Source organism: Aphis gossypii, chromosome 2 (assembly GCF_020184175.1).
Source record: "Aphis gossypii isolate Hap1 chromosome 2, ASM2018417v2, whole genome shotgun sequence".
Classification (NCBI taxonomy): domain Eukaryota; kingdom Metazoa; phylum Arthropoda; class Insecta; order Hemiptera; family Aphididae; genus Aphis; species Aphis gossypii.
The window spans coordinates 74,662,400-74,681,863 of NC_065531.1; the positions used below are offsets into that span (position 1 = coordinate 74,662,400).

At 29.6% G+C, this 19,464-nt stretch overlaps 1 protein-coding gene across 4 annotated transcripts in view; it reads right to left on the bottom strand.

Moving 5' to 3' along the window:
• Positions 1-19,464, bottom strand: part of LOC114128477 (uncharacterized) — a 48,912-nt gene that overhangs the window by 20,521 nt on the left and 8,927 nt on the right. Inside the window, exon 1 of one of the 4 annotated variants that reach the window (XM_027992992.2) lies at positions 5,648-6,036. The exons of 2 other annotated variants lie outside the window; for them this stretch is intronic. Coding sequence is in view for 1 of the 2 variants with exons in the window: in XM_027992991.2 (XP_027848792.2) it covers positions 5,630-5,643 (14 nt within the window). In the remaining variant the exon portion in view is untranslated. Of the gene's footprint in view, positions 1-5,629; positions 6,037-19,464 lie in introns of those variants that run through there. One more of the 4 variants, XM_027992991.2, reaches the window with a different exon arrangement.

Below are 19,464 nucleotides of genomic sequence, written 5' to 3' on the forward strand. Positions count from 1 at the left end.
ATAGTAAATACCTATTATTTGAACACACAGCGGTATAATTTGAAAAATCTAAAAAAAAAAAAATCTACTCCATTATTATTATTATATATTATTATGTACTATCCTCCGTAACTAACTATTACTTTCGGTCATTGACCATATTGTGTGTTAATAAACCTTCGTGAAATTAAAAAAAAAATGTTATATATTGTACTATGCATTATAAATTATAACATATAATAATATTACTCACTCTCAGTATGTTTATGTTTAAATAAGCATAATACATAAAAGCAATATAATTAAACAAAATTCTAACGTTTTTTTACCCAGTTAACAAAAAATATACTGAGTACATAATATAGACAATATTATTCAAATGATTTATAAGACAATATTTCGGTTTCGTATTTAAATTTTTTTTTTTTTTCGATAACTCGTAAATAAAAGAAATTTTTTATCTGTATTCGTAAAACTATTTTCACGATTTTATTGAAATTACAACGTGCGTGGTTTATCGTTTTCATAATAATATTCAATTACGTTATGGGCATAAACTATAAGTATTATCATATTATATGATAATTGACTATTAACACCAAAAAAATCACAGTTCCGTGAAAACAACTGATCACATAACAAGATTATCAGGAAATACGTAGGCACCTATACCTATGAAGTAATTTTGAACCGATGGGGGTATTCAAATTCGGTCGGGAAGTTTTATAGATAAACAAAAAACAACAATAAACACTAGGCGTATATAAAATTATTGGCTTTACCTATCCTATCCTATTACTTATAACCTATCGGCTTTACCTATAATGAATGATAATATTTTCCAGAGAAATGCTGAGCTGCAGCATCACAATATTATTATTATTATTATTATATATTGTAATTTAAAATACATCTCGTGCGAGCGCGACCATGATCACACCGCGTAGTCGGCCGTGATAAATTCGATACGCACACCGTATAGGCATATACAAAACCGATTTCTCGAATGATATCGCGCTTATGTAATTTATATAATATTATTAATCCGATCGATTTTCGAAATTGTTTTGGGTCGTGTTCGTGTTCTTCGATGGTCTCGGTCGTCGGACATTGTCGACTCCGGATGATGACCGACACGTCGCAGCACCAACCGCACTTTTCATTATATAGTTTCGTCTTTATAATATTATAATGTAATTCTTTACACTGGCCACACCTATTGGCTATTATTATCGTTATTTAATATTAGTATATATTGTTATTATTTTACTATTTACCCGCGATAACAATAAGACGACGGACACTCAACGAGAAGTCGAAAACTCACATCCTCCGGTGTCGCGCCCCGGACCGGTTCGCGCGTATTATAATATTGTATTATCATCACACTAATCGCACGTGCCCGATCGCGGACCGAAATATGTTGAATAGTGAATACGATACCGTGATCGTCTTTTCAAGGTGTCGTGTGGTCATTGCTTGTTAGGTATATTATTTTTCGGGAAATATTTACTTACATCGACAATCATAATTTATAATATGTGCAATTTCGACAATCCATATTACATAATATTTTTTTGTTATATACCACACCATCGGTATCGTTTCGGTTTTAGTACGAAACTGTTTTTTTTTCTAGCAAATGAACGAGATTTCACGTTTCAGTACAATATAATTCATTGTATGCAATTAGTCCTGATGTAGTAGTCGTTTATACCATAGCAAGTATAATATTGAATTTGTACGAAATCTATAAAAAAAAAAAATGAAGCGCGTAAAAGTTATGATGAACCTTCGGACAAGTGGACAGTTATAGTAGACATAATATTATAAATAAAAATAATATGCAACGTATTTACTCGTTGATACGCCTCAATATGTCATTATTCCGATATTATTCTGTTATCCGTGTATTTATAATGCAATAAATGCGTTTCGACTGTACTGAACATGCGATGCGGCAACGGCACATCTTATACCGGTGGTCTTATACAGGTGGAACCTAAATCTATTATGTATTATACTTAATATTACGTATCGTGTTGAAACAATAGTGTAACAGGCAACAGGAACATAATAATAATATAATTGTTTCAATTCAAATAATTTTAATTCGGCGATTACGCGCGTGCGCATTGTCTGCAGTAGTGCGAGGCTGCAGATGGGTATTTAATTTTTGTACTTCGTGTCCACTTTCACTCCACCAAGCAAATGTAGTCTTATAAGAGTAAAAAAAAAAAAAAATCGTTAATTCGAAACGTGTATGTATACAGGTAGATACCGTGTGTTTCGTAATGGTCGTGTTGTTTGAGCTAATAACGACACTCTTTTAACAACACACTGAATAATTAATTATAATTGCTATAACAGTGTAATTTATCATTTCAGGGAGCTTCTTTTTTTAAACTGTTCACGGAGGAGTTATGCCCGCAAATACCACTTGTTGCGTATAAAGCCGGTTAATATAAATTATAATCGGTAAAGCTAAGACATAATTTTTTTTAAAAAAAAAATAATTTTTATAATTGTATAATAAGTCTGCGAAGGATTAAAAAAAAAAACCGGTCGTCTATATAGCTTTAATATACTTAATTTTTTCCGTATATTAATACGAGGATTTTTATTTTATTTATTTTTTAATTTTATATTTTACATACTTTTGCGTCGCAACAAGCACACCCACTTGCCTTACCAATACTGATAAAGTCTTGATGGACCCACAAATGCATTTTACGAGACAAAAATTACCATAGGTCGAAAAGTTAGTAGTATAATAAGTGCTTATTTTATTGTCTGGAAAAGGCATTATATTAATAGCGTCCTGTCGGAACTCGGAAATATAAAAAGTTGTTCGGTGTTCCACACTTCACAGTTAATAAACATTGTCAAGTGCTAATTATGTTACCCATGCAATAATAACAATACTAAATATTATCCAGTACTTGCGAATGAGTCCATTTACTACTAAATTTTCTATAACTTTGATTTTTAACGTATATAAAGTATTTTTAATTTGTGATGTTTTTTTTTTTTTAGGCAACGATTAATATATCGTGTAAATATCATTTTACAATATAAATTATTATATAATACATTTATACTCAAGTACCTTACTTAATATTTTATTTTAATTACCTATTTAGATAAATATAGTTTGTTAAATTCTCAAATATATAACAATATTACTATGATCAATTAGTGCTATTATTTATTTGAATTTCATGATTATTGATATTTGATAAGAATATTAAAAAATAAAATCATAAAATAATGTTAAAATATTATGTTAAACGCTCCAAGTGGTGGAATCAATTTAGTTTGATATTAAACCTATTGTTCAATAATATTAATAATGGTAATATATTTATACTATAATAAAGTACTCCACATCACAATTTGCTGTGTAATATAACTATTCAATAAATTGTGAAAACAAATTTTATTAATAAAAATAAATAAACTTTAAGATGTTACTTATATTTTTTAAAAAGTGACTATACACTATCGATGCAATAAGTAGTATTGTAGTTATACACTAGAAACTGTTTATAATCATATACAAGGGACCAAGGAAAATAGGTCATAATAACCGTTAGTCATTATAACCAATAATAGGACTCTATATAACTCCATATAGGAGCTTTTGCAGGGACTTTCAATCTGAGGTCATTATACTCAATATGTCACTGCAACCGGTGTCATTATTAACAGTTTCTACTGTATTTAGTATCTACTATATTTATAGAAACAATTCAAATAATTTAATAATATGCTACTTATGCTACTTAGTAAAAATAAATGTGAAGTGTAATCTTATATTCATAAGTCTGAAATAATAATAATTTATGTTTATAGCATTGTGTTTTCTATTCATGAACATTTCAAAATCTAGTAAGTATATCTCAAGCATAAGATTAGTTTTATATTTGACAGAGCATGAACATTATGTTTGCGAAAATATTTGCAATACTTTTGTATAGTAAAAAGTGAATGCACTACTAATAATTATATACTTAATATCTATAATTATACTAATTTTATTTCTATTGTTTCTTTTTTTCATATATAAATATATTACTTATATAAACTATAACTCTTATGGTAAATTAATTTCCCATCATATCATATTAAAAATAATTCGTTAAAATAAATATTTTATAAACCATAATATAAATTGAAAAACAATATTATATTTTTCATTTATTTTTTCGTTTATTATTATTATGTATTGTATCATAAGTAATATGCATGAAATATTTTAAATAAACAGTATATTTTTAAAGTTACAAGCATACATTACGGTAGTAAAACGAATATTATAAATTTAGTGTTTAAATTATTATCCGTATACCAACAAAGTATGAATAATGGATAACAAATGAGATTTATAATAACAGTTAATAAATGACGATCCATGAATATAAAATGATTTATGTTCAACTAAATAGCCCTATATTTGGATGTATTTCATAATAAACTCGTTATTTATAGTCTGTAATCTATAACCCTTAATTATCAACGTACGTGAACAAAATACCTACATTTGTGATGCTGATGATTTTGCAATGTGTTTTAAAAACTGTATAATTTAGACTAAAAAAAAAGAAAACTAAAATGCATATCGGTACAATGTATATATTTCTGTTCACGGAATTCTTCACGCGCGATTTGAAATGTATTTAATCCAGTATTATAAGTATATACATCGAATACAATAGGTTGCATTGCTACAACAGCTTCATATATTATCTTTATGTAGGGTAGGGTGCATGTAAATATATAGGTGTTAAGCATGTTTTATTATGCCATCAATTGTGACGTTCAAAATAATATTATATAACATTATTGATTTCTTTAGAATATTATGAATTTTATCTAAATATTTTTTTAGAAGTTTCGTTTAATATCGACGGGTTCTATAACACGTACAAAGTTATAACATAATAAAAAGTATAGATACAATTTACTTATTTTCAGAGATAAATAAATAACTACGCTATGATCCTTTAAAACTGTAATACCAAACAACAAAATTAAAAAGCAATCTAAGAGCGGTATTTGAAACCTTGAACATTTCTAAAAACATATTGTATATAATTAATATATTTTTAATTAAAAATATTATTTTTTAACAATTTTTTATTAAGTAGATTTTTTTGAAAACTATGGGGTGAAGTTTTAACAAACGATATTTTATGAAACACGATATAGGTTATATCTCCAGCCTTAATTTAATATTAGGTACACATATTTACGAAAACAAATATGTCGAGTTAATATTATTCTGACATTTAAAACTTTTACACTTGGAAAATGATGAAGTAGCAAAATCACGTTTTTCTTTTACCAATAGTAATGGCATGGCCTTAATATACGAGTATTATGAGTATGTGATACGTATTAATAAGACAACCTCAAAGTTGAGCGGATATCATCGTGGTTGAGAAGAGAGACTACTATATATTCGACAGTATATACGCTGTGACTACAGACCGGGGAAAACGTTTATAAGAAATAAAATACGGCAAATTGCCCTTCTGACAAGACCGCATCATGATTAAAAAAAAACCAACAAATCTGTAGTTCACGTCAACGACGATAATAATAATATAGGCATATAACATAACATTATTTAGCTTAAAGTACATACAAAATTACAAACATATACCAAGATGAAGTCGACTGTGGGCTGCAGAGATCGATTGGCCGCTAATAACCATTGCATGTCCAGTCCGGGTATCACGATCGAGATTCGCGTGGTGGCGTCGTATTCCCACAGAAAACGTAAAACTCGTGTATGGATTACACTGGTTAGTGGTTATATCGTGAATATATCTCGCGTAATATTGTTAAATTTTTCGTTAATTGTCGTTGACACGCAAAACTGAGGATAATATTATAACTGCAGACACACGGGCACACAGAAAAAAAAAAAGGGAGACAGAGAAAGAAAGCGAGAAAGACTGACCGCTGCAGACGAGACGCGAGTGCGTGGCGGAGGAAACGCGCGACGACTGCGACTCGAGGCGGCCGCCGACCGGCGATTGTCGTGATAAACGATAGTAGTAATAATAATACGAACGAGTGTGTTGTATGCGGCTCTCTAGCCGGCGCGCGCGTGAAAACTTACAAGGTCCACCCACGCACCACCCCGCCGGCGCGTCACGCGGTAGGGAGACTCAACACACATATATGTATACATATACTGCACAATCCGTTCGGGATTTTTTCCTTTCCCATTTCGGGAGGTTTTTTTTAATACTTTACGTAACGCGTGCGCCTCGGTCGATCGGTCAGCGACTCGCCGCGGACACACACTTCCGGGTATAATAATATCGACTATATAATATTATATACGCGTGCGGGGCTGGCGGCGACGGCGGCGCCCGAGGGCCCGAAATCAAATAAAACACGTGTTGTTATTATTATTATACATACGGAATATCTATGATATACCTATAATACGTAATATATGTATAAATAATTATTATATTACACTGCAGCGCCGGTCGGATATAAGCACGGTGGCGGCGTGGGTGTGTACGATGTATAATATTATATACGTGGTTATAAACGGAAATCGAATATTCACGGGGACGACTCGCGTCGACGATACCGTCGTCGATAAATAATATCATAACCGAATAGGTGTGTATACCTACCTACACGTTAAGCTTTACGGATATAGGTACCGGGTCTATACCGCAAACGGTTTCCGGCCAATTATAACGATATATATTATGTGATATATTAATAATTTTTTTATGTATATATATAAAAGCGATACACGTTATGTTGAAGCTACTCGATCACGATGATGTGGAAATATCGATTTGATTCTTCTTGAATAGATGTAGATAGGTCCACCGCACCGTTTGCAATATTTGTTAAAAAAAAAAAAAAGTGTTTAATCGGTATTTGATCTCTATCCACTCCATAATATACCTATATATTTAGAGCGAATAATATGTATGTAAAGAACACGTTTATATGGTACGTCCATACTCGAAAACGCTAATCGATTTTCAGTTATAAATATTAATAGTAACGCGTATGCTATTATATATGACGGACAAATATTATGTGTAGGTGCCTATCATCATATACACCTATAAAAAAACTGTTTTAAAATATGCTCATGCATATATTACCTCGTATGTATATACATTGTGCAGTTGTGTATTTTACGATTATCAGAACATCGCGATATTATATGCAATTTTTTGTAACGTTTTTTCTGCATATCATTGCAGAATATATTCAAACGAATAAACGATATATTTATGATTTATCCACTCAGCTTTTTATAATATAGAATCTATATGGCTATGCATTATTGTTTAAAGTGCGTATCATTATAATTGTATTTTTAATAAATATAATACCACGATTTTGTTAATTTATATGGTATTTATGATTATTATCTCAGTGGATCTCAGAAATAATATTTAAATTTTAACGATAAATGTTCAATTTAATTGCGTACATTTATTAAATCATAATATTTATATACATATACCCATCATAAAAAAATGAGTATTAAACAAACGATGCATTTGCTGTAAACACGGATATCTTTAAGACATTTGAAATTAAAATAACTTAGCATCTGCAGTATTATAACCCATATAATATATTATGTAGATACCTATACATTTATAATATATACATTTATTAGTACTTTTTATTAAATTATAAATGTTGTTTTACTATACCATATAAATTTAATGAAATACATGGGTAATAGTAGTATAAATAAAATGAAGAAAAAAATTTTCTATTTACACGAGCTTTTTATACAGAAGGCTGGGCGGTCATTTTTTTTAGTTTTGTCTACTGTCTAAAGTTCAAGTTTAAAAGTAACTATTATATGTTTTTGTTACAATTAACATTGTTCTAAGGATAATGGTCATTAGTATAGTCATTTATTTCGGTCCCTTCTGTATTAATATTAATAAAATGTTGGAGTAAGTTTATCTGTAGGTATATTGTGTAATGTGTATTATAACTGCTGAGGTATGGTTAGGTTAATATGCTGTGTCGCTGTAATACAATGTTATATATAATATACTATATACATTAATAATTTTAAATATATTTATTTTTAAATAATTAAATATAATATATACTTATAAATTTTTTTAAAATATTTAAGCATTTAAACATACTGTTTTATATCTTTAGTTTGTTACATAGTGTTCTGAGCCTGAAGCTATTAAATTCTATTATCGTATAAGCCACTTTTAATTCTAAATAACAGTATGGTAACAAAAAACAACTGAATTCAATTAAAAAAAAAATAATAGCAATCTTATCAAATCACTATGAATTAATTTTCTACATACTGATAAAATAATTTAGTAATAATTAAGGAATGGAAAAATTTAATTAAACGCGAAATACGGTGCGTTTTTGTTGCACGAAACTCGTGTTGCTATACTGTTTACATGTATTGCCTCACCACTATATTATAATTAAAAGAAAATTCAAATCGATTTCTTTTCATTGTTATTAAAAAGTGAAAGAATTAGACACATAATTATACATAATTTACTCTAATGAATAAATTACGTTTGATTTTATTCCGATAAGTTTTTGAAAGTAACCTATCAATGCCATGAAAAATGATACGAATTTAAAACACTAAATTATTAATTCGTTAATATTACAATACACAGTACATATAATATACGGAATGTGATTGTGACAAGAATGTAGTTACTGGCACATACACACACACACACACACACGCACACACACACATATATTATATTATACATTATTATACACTTAAATAACTTCTGGTTCGTTGCGCTGCAGTTACAAACTACCGCCGATAGTTTCGGATAATAACGTATTTTGTTATTAATTGCCCGGTAAAATATTAATTACGGCCATTTGCATAAACGGATAATCTATTTGAATTGCTTTTCTAATCGATACGCCGTAATAATAATATTGTAATGGCACGAAAAGAATGCAGAGAAAAAATGATATAAAGTAACGTCTATACTCGCAGTTGCTGCCCTAATGCTTGTGTATATATACTGTATACGTAAATATAATAATAATAATAGTAATAGTAATAATATAGTCGTATAGTGTATAAGTGTGTGCGTATAATAACATATAAATGTATATATGTCGGTAACCAGTTTTCCGCGCGCGCTATAATATTATAATACATTAGCGCACAACTGTCTGCGACCAACAGCTCCAAGTGTCAAGCGGTAAGACACGACATAATATAATAATGATAATAATAACAACAATAAGACTGTCTAATAAGGATATGCATTTTTTCAGTTAACGCATTGTTTTTTGATATAAAGTTTGAATCGTGATTACTAATTACCATATATAATTTACATATATAAGTTTATTTTTTAACGTTTTTGGTTTTTAGAAAATGTTATGTAGTCGTACCTATTAGGTACTTGTAAAATTACTTCACAACGGTGATTATATATACAAAAAAAAAAATATTTCATAGATGTTACAAATCGCTAAAATATATACCTGAGAAAATGTAAAGTAAATGATTTCAAACTAGGTAATAAATATTGATTTTTTTTTTAAACTCGATTAGTTGTAATTTTTCTTTGTATTTTTAAGGTCTTGAGTTTTTTGTTATTTTAAAAGGTTTTATAAGTGCCATCATATCCATAACTTAATAAAAACTGAGTAACCGCATAGTATAAACCGCGTCTACATTACACGCATATACGATATCTTTACGGGATTAAGTTTCTGAAATCGAAACTCGAAACTAAGACGTAAACGGAGTTTTTGAAAAAAAAAAAAAATTCACGCATCTCTGAAAAACACCTGTGGATTAAACATAATTTTCTGTCCGTCCGGCATATGTCCAGCTCGAGTGTCTCGAGAACATTCTGTCGACTGGCGTGCCGCGAACACTCGCGAGTATTGCAAAGCTGATGCCGCCGAATAATTATTAGTACACGATTAAAGTCACACGACTGATCACGTAATAATTTAATAATAAGAACAATAATACCGTTCAGACACGTCATCTGCAACGGGCCTTCATTGTGGGTACCCTACGAATAAGTACTTTGTACATGCATATCATATACCTAAGTGGCTAAGTAGATATTATACAGTGTGGACACAAACACAGCTATATAGCAAATGGCGATACATATAATATGATTCGTAGCGCATTGACAACGTATAATTTGAACGGATTACCTACGTTTTCATTAGAAACATTCCGACGATTCTGAGCGGATTTCTGAGTGATCGCGAGTGATTCAATATTACAATATAATCGCCCACAGAATGGTATGCAAAAATGCATCATAGGTGTTGCTCTAGTATTATAGTATGCGGTATGTGTGTGTGTGTGTGTGTTTTTTAATTTTTCATCTCGTAAAACACTTTCTGGAAGAATACTATACATTAAGAATACTTATTTTTTTACGACCAAGTCATATATTATTATATTGTCATTATAATTTTTGAATCGTTGCGAGATAACATTGATTTTCTTCGTAAAATCTCAAACTGAGTTAGTCATTAATTATTTTAACACTTAAAACACTCAAAACATACTTTTACAATCTTGCTGCGTATACCTATAGGTACGAGCGTACCTACGACTGATTTCACAGTTCACATACAACTGCTGGAATTGCGGCATCCCGCAGACACAAACTCAATTAAAAAATTCTTTTCAAAGTGTAGTACTTCTGAGCATTTTAACATAGACAAGAAAATCATAAATGGACACATTTAAAACCATGACTACGCCACAAGACATCCTTCTTTCAGACTCTGAAATAGGAAATACCGCTATTATATTAAAGCGATGAACTCGTTTAACAAAAATATAGTATACCTATCTACCATGTATAAATATATCAAAACTAAGTATAATATTAGGTAGGTATGTAGGTATACATATTCTTATTACTTAACTGTTATTAATTACCCTTATATTTCTTTATTCCTTATCAAAACAGTTTTATTCAATTATTTGAAACATATATTTATTTTTATCTTGTTTCAAAAAAAATCAATCTCATTAATTCCGCATAAAATGTATAATGGAATAAATTCTTATTTGAAAAAAAAACTGACTTGAATCAAGATTTGTGCTTATTTTTTATATGAACGTTATTTAAACACATAACTTGACATTAAAACATATTGCCATAATTCATAAGCATGATTCCGTAAAACAATATGAGTAAATATATTATCATTATCCTTATATAAGTCAAGTCTAATGCATTTAGGTCTAGGATAAAAAAAGTAATAGTGAATATTATATAATATTATACTCGTGCCACAATACAAGCGTGTTAAAAATATATTTACAAACGAATGACTGCTGTGATAATTGTACCTAATACCTAGGTACATAAAATAATAGCAATAATTTCTTTTTAAACACTTCTATATAATATGATAATAATAACGTTTTAATGATCGTGTGCGACAAACTCAAGTTGATATTAATAACTTCAAATGATTTAAATAATTGTTATCTGAAAATGTTTTTATAATTCTCGAGAGTATCATACATGTAGATTGTAGGTACACAGAAACATTAAATATTAAATTGAGTACCTATATATAATTCTCCTAACGTTCGTTCAATGGCACTATTTATTTTGAAAAGAAATAATTGACATGAATTGTTATATTCAACTTTATAGCGTCAATGTGAAGAATATCGTTTCAAGTATATGAAGCAATATTCAGAATTTTTAAATGTACATCACTCCATTGGTTACACTAAGCACATTAACTTTGTGATGATTGATCTAGTACGCACTTGAATATTACATTCAATTTCTGTCCAGCAACACTTTGTTACATTGTCTTAAAAATAATTAATATTATTATTTTTAAGAGTGTTGTAAAGTAATTTACTTGGTTTAGGCTTAAATCTCACGCGCCTTAGGAATCTAGTTGAAATGTATGTCAATGACAAATTGTTTGATTTACAAATAATGGTCAGTTGTCTTATTTAGATTAGTGTTAAATCAATTTATGAGTATGTTTTCATGTTTTCTTTATTACGAAATTATCGTAAAAGTAATAATTTAACTCAAATAATATGCGGTTATGTCCCGTACGGACACAAATACTATACTATAACACAAAATTAAGTTAGGTTTAATTCTCCTTTTAAGTTTAAACGCCTTGAACGAGAAATGAAATAACGATTTGGAAGTAACACATTGTCGATTATTATTATTTGTTTTAGATTTTGTACAATATTTAATAAATACAATTACTATAAATAAAATTAATGTACTATTATATAAAACAACAAAACACAATATTATTAATCCTCCAGTATAATTTCGCGGTTTCGTCTAAAAACTTTGATACCTAATATGTTTGATAAGATTATATAGACACAATAAAGTTTTATCAATCAGTCTACAACCAATCATATATACCGATACAATACTTTACTACAGCTTCACAACAAGTGGTTTTAATTTATGACATTTTTATACATTATTATATATGGATGCGATTATTGCGATTGAAGAATTAACAAAACAAAAAAAAAAAAATCACGTATTTTTTTCGCGTTATTCTCTCTGGATGCCTGACAGCCGCAACTAGTATGACATACCTATAAAAATATGACGTATGTACTGCCCCGCGACGGATATCGCTTATTAATTTTTTTCCTCGTCGATATTGCACGTGCACGACGTCCGTCTCGTACGCCAAGGCGGGCTGATCAGCCGCTATTGCAGCCATTGCAGTGCGAGACGACAGACACGAAGATGCGACTTCCTTCTGGAAGTCGCGTTAAAAAAAACTTCGATAGTTTATTATTATCAAAGAGCCTAGTGGAGGGAAGGTAAAAAAAATTGAAAATACCATCAACGTTTCAACTCGCGCGTAGGTATATAAAATATATACAGCCTCATTTTTTTCCTTCTTACGATCGCAACTGCTGTCGTACATAATAAAGTATTATATACACATTCGCGACACACGTATTATAAATATATATATATATATATATATATATATATACATAGGCATATACAAAGAAAGATAGAGAGAGAGAGAAGTACACGACACGCATTACGAAAGAAACGATATAAAGTTTATGGAAATGTGTATATCGGCGGGACAGTTCATTACAAGTTCCGCCGTTACAGTCGTATGAAAACCTCGTCAGTGACTGCACAGCCTCTCGGCGACGGCGGAGATCGCTTTCGTATAATATACATATGGTGAGAGAGAGAGAGAGAGAGAGATACGTGTGTATACGTATACGTAGGTACGTTATGATGATGTCCAGACTGGAGGCTGTTGACGCGCGACCGTCCAATTAAAAGGTCAACAATACGAGCGAAACATATTATTATTATTCTTATAACGTCGATCTCCGTGTGATTTATGTACAACTGAGTTGTGCTCGCGTTTGCTCAGGATTTGCTCTGCATATACAACCCTATTTTCTCGTCGACTTTGACCGTTCCGCGGTTTTTATTTTACCTTGCTAACATTTAAATTATTTTATGCGACAAGTGAAATTTTACTCCAATTGACTTTTTGGAATTTTTATTTCGACTTTAATCATGATAATAAAACCTATCGGCACGTGTCAATAATCAATAAATTAACCAAAAATAGCCAAAAAGGCTATTTGATAAAAACTGTTTCGTTACAAATTTCGCTCTAAATCATTATTAATTTATAGCACCGATCCAAAAGTGTATTGTGCAACGTAATGTACCATATTAGTTGTGTTCAAGTGTACCTATACTGTATAATGAAATCGTATAATTATTATATTTTAATTTGGTGATTTTTAATTTAAATGTTTTTTTGTTTAAAATCAACATTCAGTTTTTGCAATGTACTAAAAATATGAGCAATTTATTATCCTATATTGACTCATAAACATAAGGTAGGTAGTAAGCAAGTATCATTCGAATAATATGAAACAATTTTTTCCCCCAAAAAATTACCATCAAATGATGAGTCTTATGTAAAAAAATATCACCATGTGCAACATACGAAAAACGACAACGGTCGACGCGGAGTCGGCAATCAAGCGTTTTATTTTCATTTTTATACAACCAAAAGTTTTTTATTCGGGTGTAACACGACACGGGAAACCGATTAACAACGCTTTGACAACGCTTCCTACAAGAGTACGTGCATCGTTGAATAAAAAAATAAAAATAAAACACGGTAATAAGTTGAGCTACTCGAATGTCAAACGGACGTATACTATGAAAAATAATATCATTGTTACCATAGTCGTTGTAACCAAAGGAGAACCCTTTAACCGGTACATAAAGCACAATATGGTGTTTTGTTGCACTCGACTGCCCGCGCTTAACGCGAGTTTATAGTAATATTTTGGGAAAAACTACACACTTACATTTTTTTTTTCATTCTTTTTACACACGAAGAAACTGTGATCGAACAATTATTTACTTGTATTATTATAAGACGAGAGATGCGATGAGGTAATGAGGAAGTCGCGGCCGATGAACCGTATACACCGACGGATACCTGCTGTCCGAACACCGAAATTATCTCAAAAAATTTTATGTTCCTGGTGTCTTAAATACATTACTGTAGCTTGCATGTACGCTCTATAATAAGTAATAAGTACGTAATAACTACATCATATATAGTTATGTATAATAATCGTTGAAGCACTGTGACCACATTAAATTTGATCGCAACGACCAACAAGAAAATAATTGACACCTGGTATTATTATTGATACCCGTATTCAAGTTATGTAGATCAATTTTTTTCAAGCGTCTATAAATAAACTTTAAATACTATAATAGTAAATATTTTTTCAACATTTTTTTATTTTACATTCCTCAAGACCTGTTGTATTATTTATATTGTATATAGTTACATTGTACACAGTACACGTAATTATAAAATTGTTAGGTTAGGCGTATAATTAGTTTCAATTAATGTCGCACATTGTCACTATAATTTTAACATAACTCCATGTTGTTTGACAATTAAAGCAATAACTATTGATATTCTGATTATAAGATTAAAAAATATTTAAAGACGCATTTACAGTTTTTAATCTTGAGTTGTTTTTGTTATAAAAACAATTTTTACAACCAAACTGGATTATATATATATATTTTGTTTATGTATTACAACTTTACCGAATAACTGAAATATAATAAGGTTGATTTTGTAGATTTATTTTTATTTTAACTATAAATTATATTATATTCATTTATAGGTAATAATTATTACAACAAATCTAAAAAAACACGTTTGTTGTTAGAGTTTACGATCGATGATGGTTATTAGTTATTACTTATTACTAATAACTTATAAAGTACCTACATAATATAATACCTATTGATATTCAATATTCATCGTATTCGAACATCGCCATAATAGATTAAGACTCGAATACTACTTTCATTAACATTGGAATACTCGGGATTGTTTTTGAATGACAAATATTCGCATTTTACTTATACATAAATTACATGGGATCGTGGTATGCTAATGCATCTATTTGAATGAACATAATCTATAATTACTATCGAGAACATTTTTAGATTCTATAAGTAGGTGTCTACGTAACGTTAGTTACGATTTATGAATGTAAATTTGAAATTCTCCAAATCACACTTGTAAAATGTAAATATATGTAATGTACTCAAATTTAAAGGTTAACAAATTTTAATAAAATTCTTTCAAGTTATTACCATTTACCAATGTAAATATTTGGATTCAAGATGGGTGTTATTTTGTTGTCATAATATTATAATATTTAATAAGGCTAATATAATATACCCTACCCTTAATGATATTACATATATAGACAATAGACATAATATAGTTATATACCTACTTTCTACATGTAATAACCACTAATGAGTAATGACTTCTGATTAAACACATTAAAATCACAAAATATAATTTATAAAGTTACATTTCGCTATGAACATAGGTATCGTTTTTAATCTTACTGAAAAAAAAAATCCTATGGACATTAGCTAAAGCACGACTGCTGTATCATCTATTTGAACACACAGGTATACGACCTAATTACGTAATGATGATTCCTGAATGTATTTTATAAGTTTTCTATTGATTTACATTTATTCAAAATATAAAACATAATTACCGAACATTTAACATTTGTAACTATAGTAGTAATATTATCATCATGAATAGTATTTGTACAAAGCAGGTAATTTACAAACAGTGACACAGTGTTAATATTTTAAAAACATCCAATAGTATATTTAGGTGGCACTTTTTATCAAAATTAAATGTATAACGATACAGCACTACAGCAGATTTATCAGCTTACTGTTTAGTATTTAAATTTTAAATTATACTTTAACAAGATTGAAATCATCAATTTTTTTTTCTTCTAAAAATGTAATGTATTTATTAACTTAAGAGTTATATCTTCAAATATGGTTTCCGTCTTACAAATGTAAAATATACTTAATTTAAGTTCAGAAGAATTAATTGTTAACAGTTCAATTTAATATTAGAATGAAATAATCTGTTATCAAACTTAAAGGTCCCTAAAAACATTACTTGTATTAAGTATACTGGTTGTTTAATATACAACATGTACACATTTATGTTTAAATAAAAAAAAGTAAATAAATAATAAATTTATAAGTTATTTATAAATAAACGTATAAGATAGTCATAAGTGTGTAAAATATTTCAATATGAAAATGATTATAACTCACTTAAAATTAAAGTATCTACAAATATTATATAGATAATATGATAATATCAAATAAATCGTACCTTATGGTAAAATTTTTAGAGCAGTTTTCAGAATTGTCACTAGGTAAAGGTTATTACTTTTAAAGCAATAATAAATTATTTGTTATTCAAGCAATCAAGCTATGCTCACAATAGTCACAACGCTAAGCAATACTGAATACAGTATACTAGTATACAATATACATATTAGGCCATCGTCCGAGTAATTTGCTGATGGTATAAAATTGTTTAAATAACGTAAACTACATTTTATGTGTAACATTAAATAGCTAACAATATAACAAAAAAAAAAAAAAATTGGAAGGGAATTTTTTAATTTGCAAAAATTCAATTCAATCGTTTTTCAATGATTCGGCGAGTCGCGTCCGATGTATGCACAAGCGTATAACGTCTATTATTATATATACTGGCGGCGTTTACAGAGCGAAATAACAAGGATATTATTATAGTACAAATTGTTTCAGACATAGTGATGAAAATTACATGCAATATAATGGTTCTTATAGCTCGTGCTACTACGGATCGTAATAATATTTTCCATCAAATCGATTTTAACCTGGTTTGTGTCCCATAATAGCTTAAGTCAGACTTCCATTCAAAATAATAATAAAAAAAAAAAATTATAAATATACATGTATAATATTAAAAACCGCTTTTGATTCCGATGTGTGTGTGTGTGTGTGTTGTGTTTACCTTGTGATTAACATTATACCGGCTACCGTATATGCATCCAATGCACACACACACACACACATACTCACACACAAACGCGTGCGTATTTATAATATATATATATATTTATAAATTTAAATATGTATAAAAAAAACATATATACAGAACACACACCTTAGATACGGTATGCATACTGCAGCACAGCATCTCATCAGGCCATCAGTTATTGTTTTTACCTCCTTATTATAAATATATAAGGTACACACGGAATATTTTTTTCCTTCTTTGTTTTTCTTTTTATACCTTATATATATATGTATACACACACACACACACACACACACCTAAATAGCGGCCCATAATTATCGTCGACCTTGGGCTCCGTTGGGTGGTCTGTCCGGACCGGTTGTTTCGCTTTTGCCTTCTGGGCCCCCTTCTCCCTCCCCTTTGACACGGAACGGGCAGGCGTGTGTGTACACCGTACGGTGTATATTATATAATATATATACATAGGTACTTACACCAAACATCACGCATCACGAGGACGCTTCGTTTGCACGTCGGATTTAAATTGCGGTGTGTGTGTGTGTGTGTGTGTGTGTATGTGTGTGAGGGGGGTTAGATCATTTGCACTCTTTTTGCAAGATTATCAATTGTGAACAAGTTCGGGAAAAACGTTTTTATATTTTCGAAACCGCCGTGTCCGTGTATAATTGCAGGAGGACATCCTATCCTATCCCTCCGGCAGAGGAAACGACAACAAACGAAAATAAGAACGTGCACCGCACCAATAATAACACGCCGCACCGGTTTGTTGGCTCATAAAACACACGAGCTAGTATTCTGATGATAACATGCAGCTCGTTAAACAATGCGTGTTAGTTACTCGGAATACAAATTACATTATGCGTGTAGACGCTGATGAGCCAGTAGGAAATTTTTTATACACATTATAATATATATGTACACACTTTTATACGCCTCTGGAATCTGCTACATTGCGAGTGGCTTTTGACGTTAGTGTTACTGAATAATAATATAAATAGATATAAATAGGTATATACTGCTGCAGCGTGTGAAGACTTAGCGGAAAATCTTAAGCTCTTAATCGTTTATTTATCTTTAGGTGTATAAGTGTGCTCTTATTAAACTAGGCTTTACGAATAGTCACACTTGCTATAATTTTCATTTTATTGTTTATTGTTATAAAAAAATAGAAGTATCACCGTGATTATTATAATATATAGGCATAAATATTAAGTACCTACGTAATAGATATAAGTGCCTACTCGATTATTTGAAATGTTTACGTTTAGCAGATGATCAATGGCTGACTCACGACTCGTTAATAAAAATCAGATGACGGCATTTACTGTGCCATAAACTATAGAAAATCATATTTATAATCGTAATAAAATAATTGTATGGTGCAGTTTTCTCTTGGCGACAATAAAAAAGCTCTTCCAGTGTTTCAGACTTTTAGTCTATAATCAACTGCATCTCACTAAGCATATACAGTCAACATATATCGACACGATAAAAATTAATTTTGTGTCTTTACTTAAATTTTAAAACTACTAATAAATAATAATATTAGCCCATCATATTCGTTATGTATATGTATATAATTATTATGTAAATAATATACTGTTAAGAACTCGAAATTATATCTTATTAAGTATTAAAAATAATAATTGTATATACATAATTTATAATTGTTTTGATAATAAATGTTTCAATGATTTATAAGCTGTACTTTTTATACAAAAATAAGTGATGATTACAACTTCTGATACTAAACTTAAATCTGAAGAAACATTATGTTTAAACTTAGAACATCTTCTTACGAACAATTAGGTAGTAAACAATAAATTCAACGACATATTTTCTTTACGATACATATATCACTCATTAAAAAATAAATATTATCTACTATTTATCCTCTGTATAATCACTACGGATTTATTAAAGTAGGTACCTATATAAGTGTTATAATTTATTATGTAAATATTGTCTACACGCTAATAACCAGATACATTGTTGAAGTAT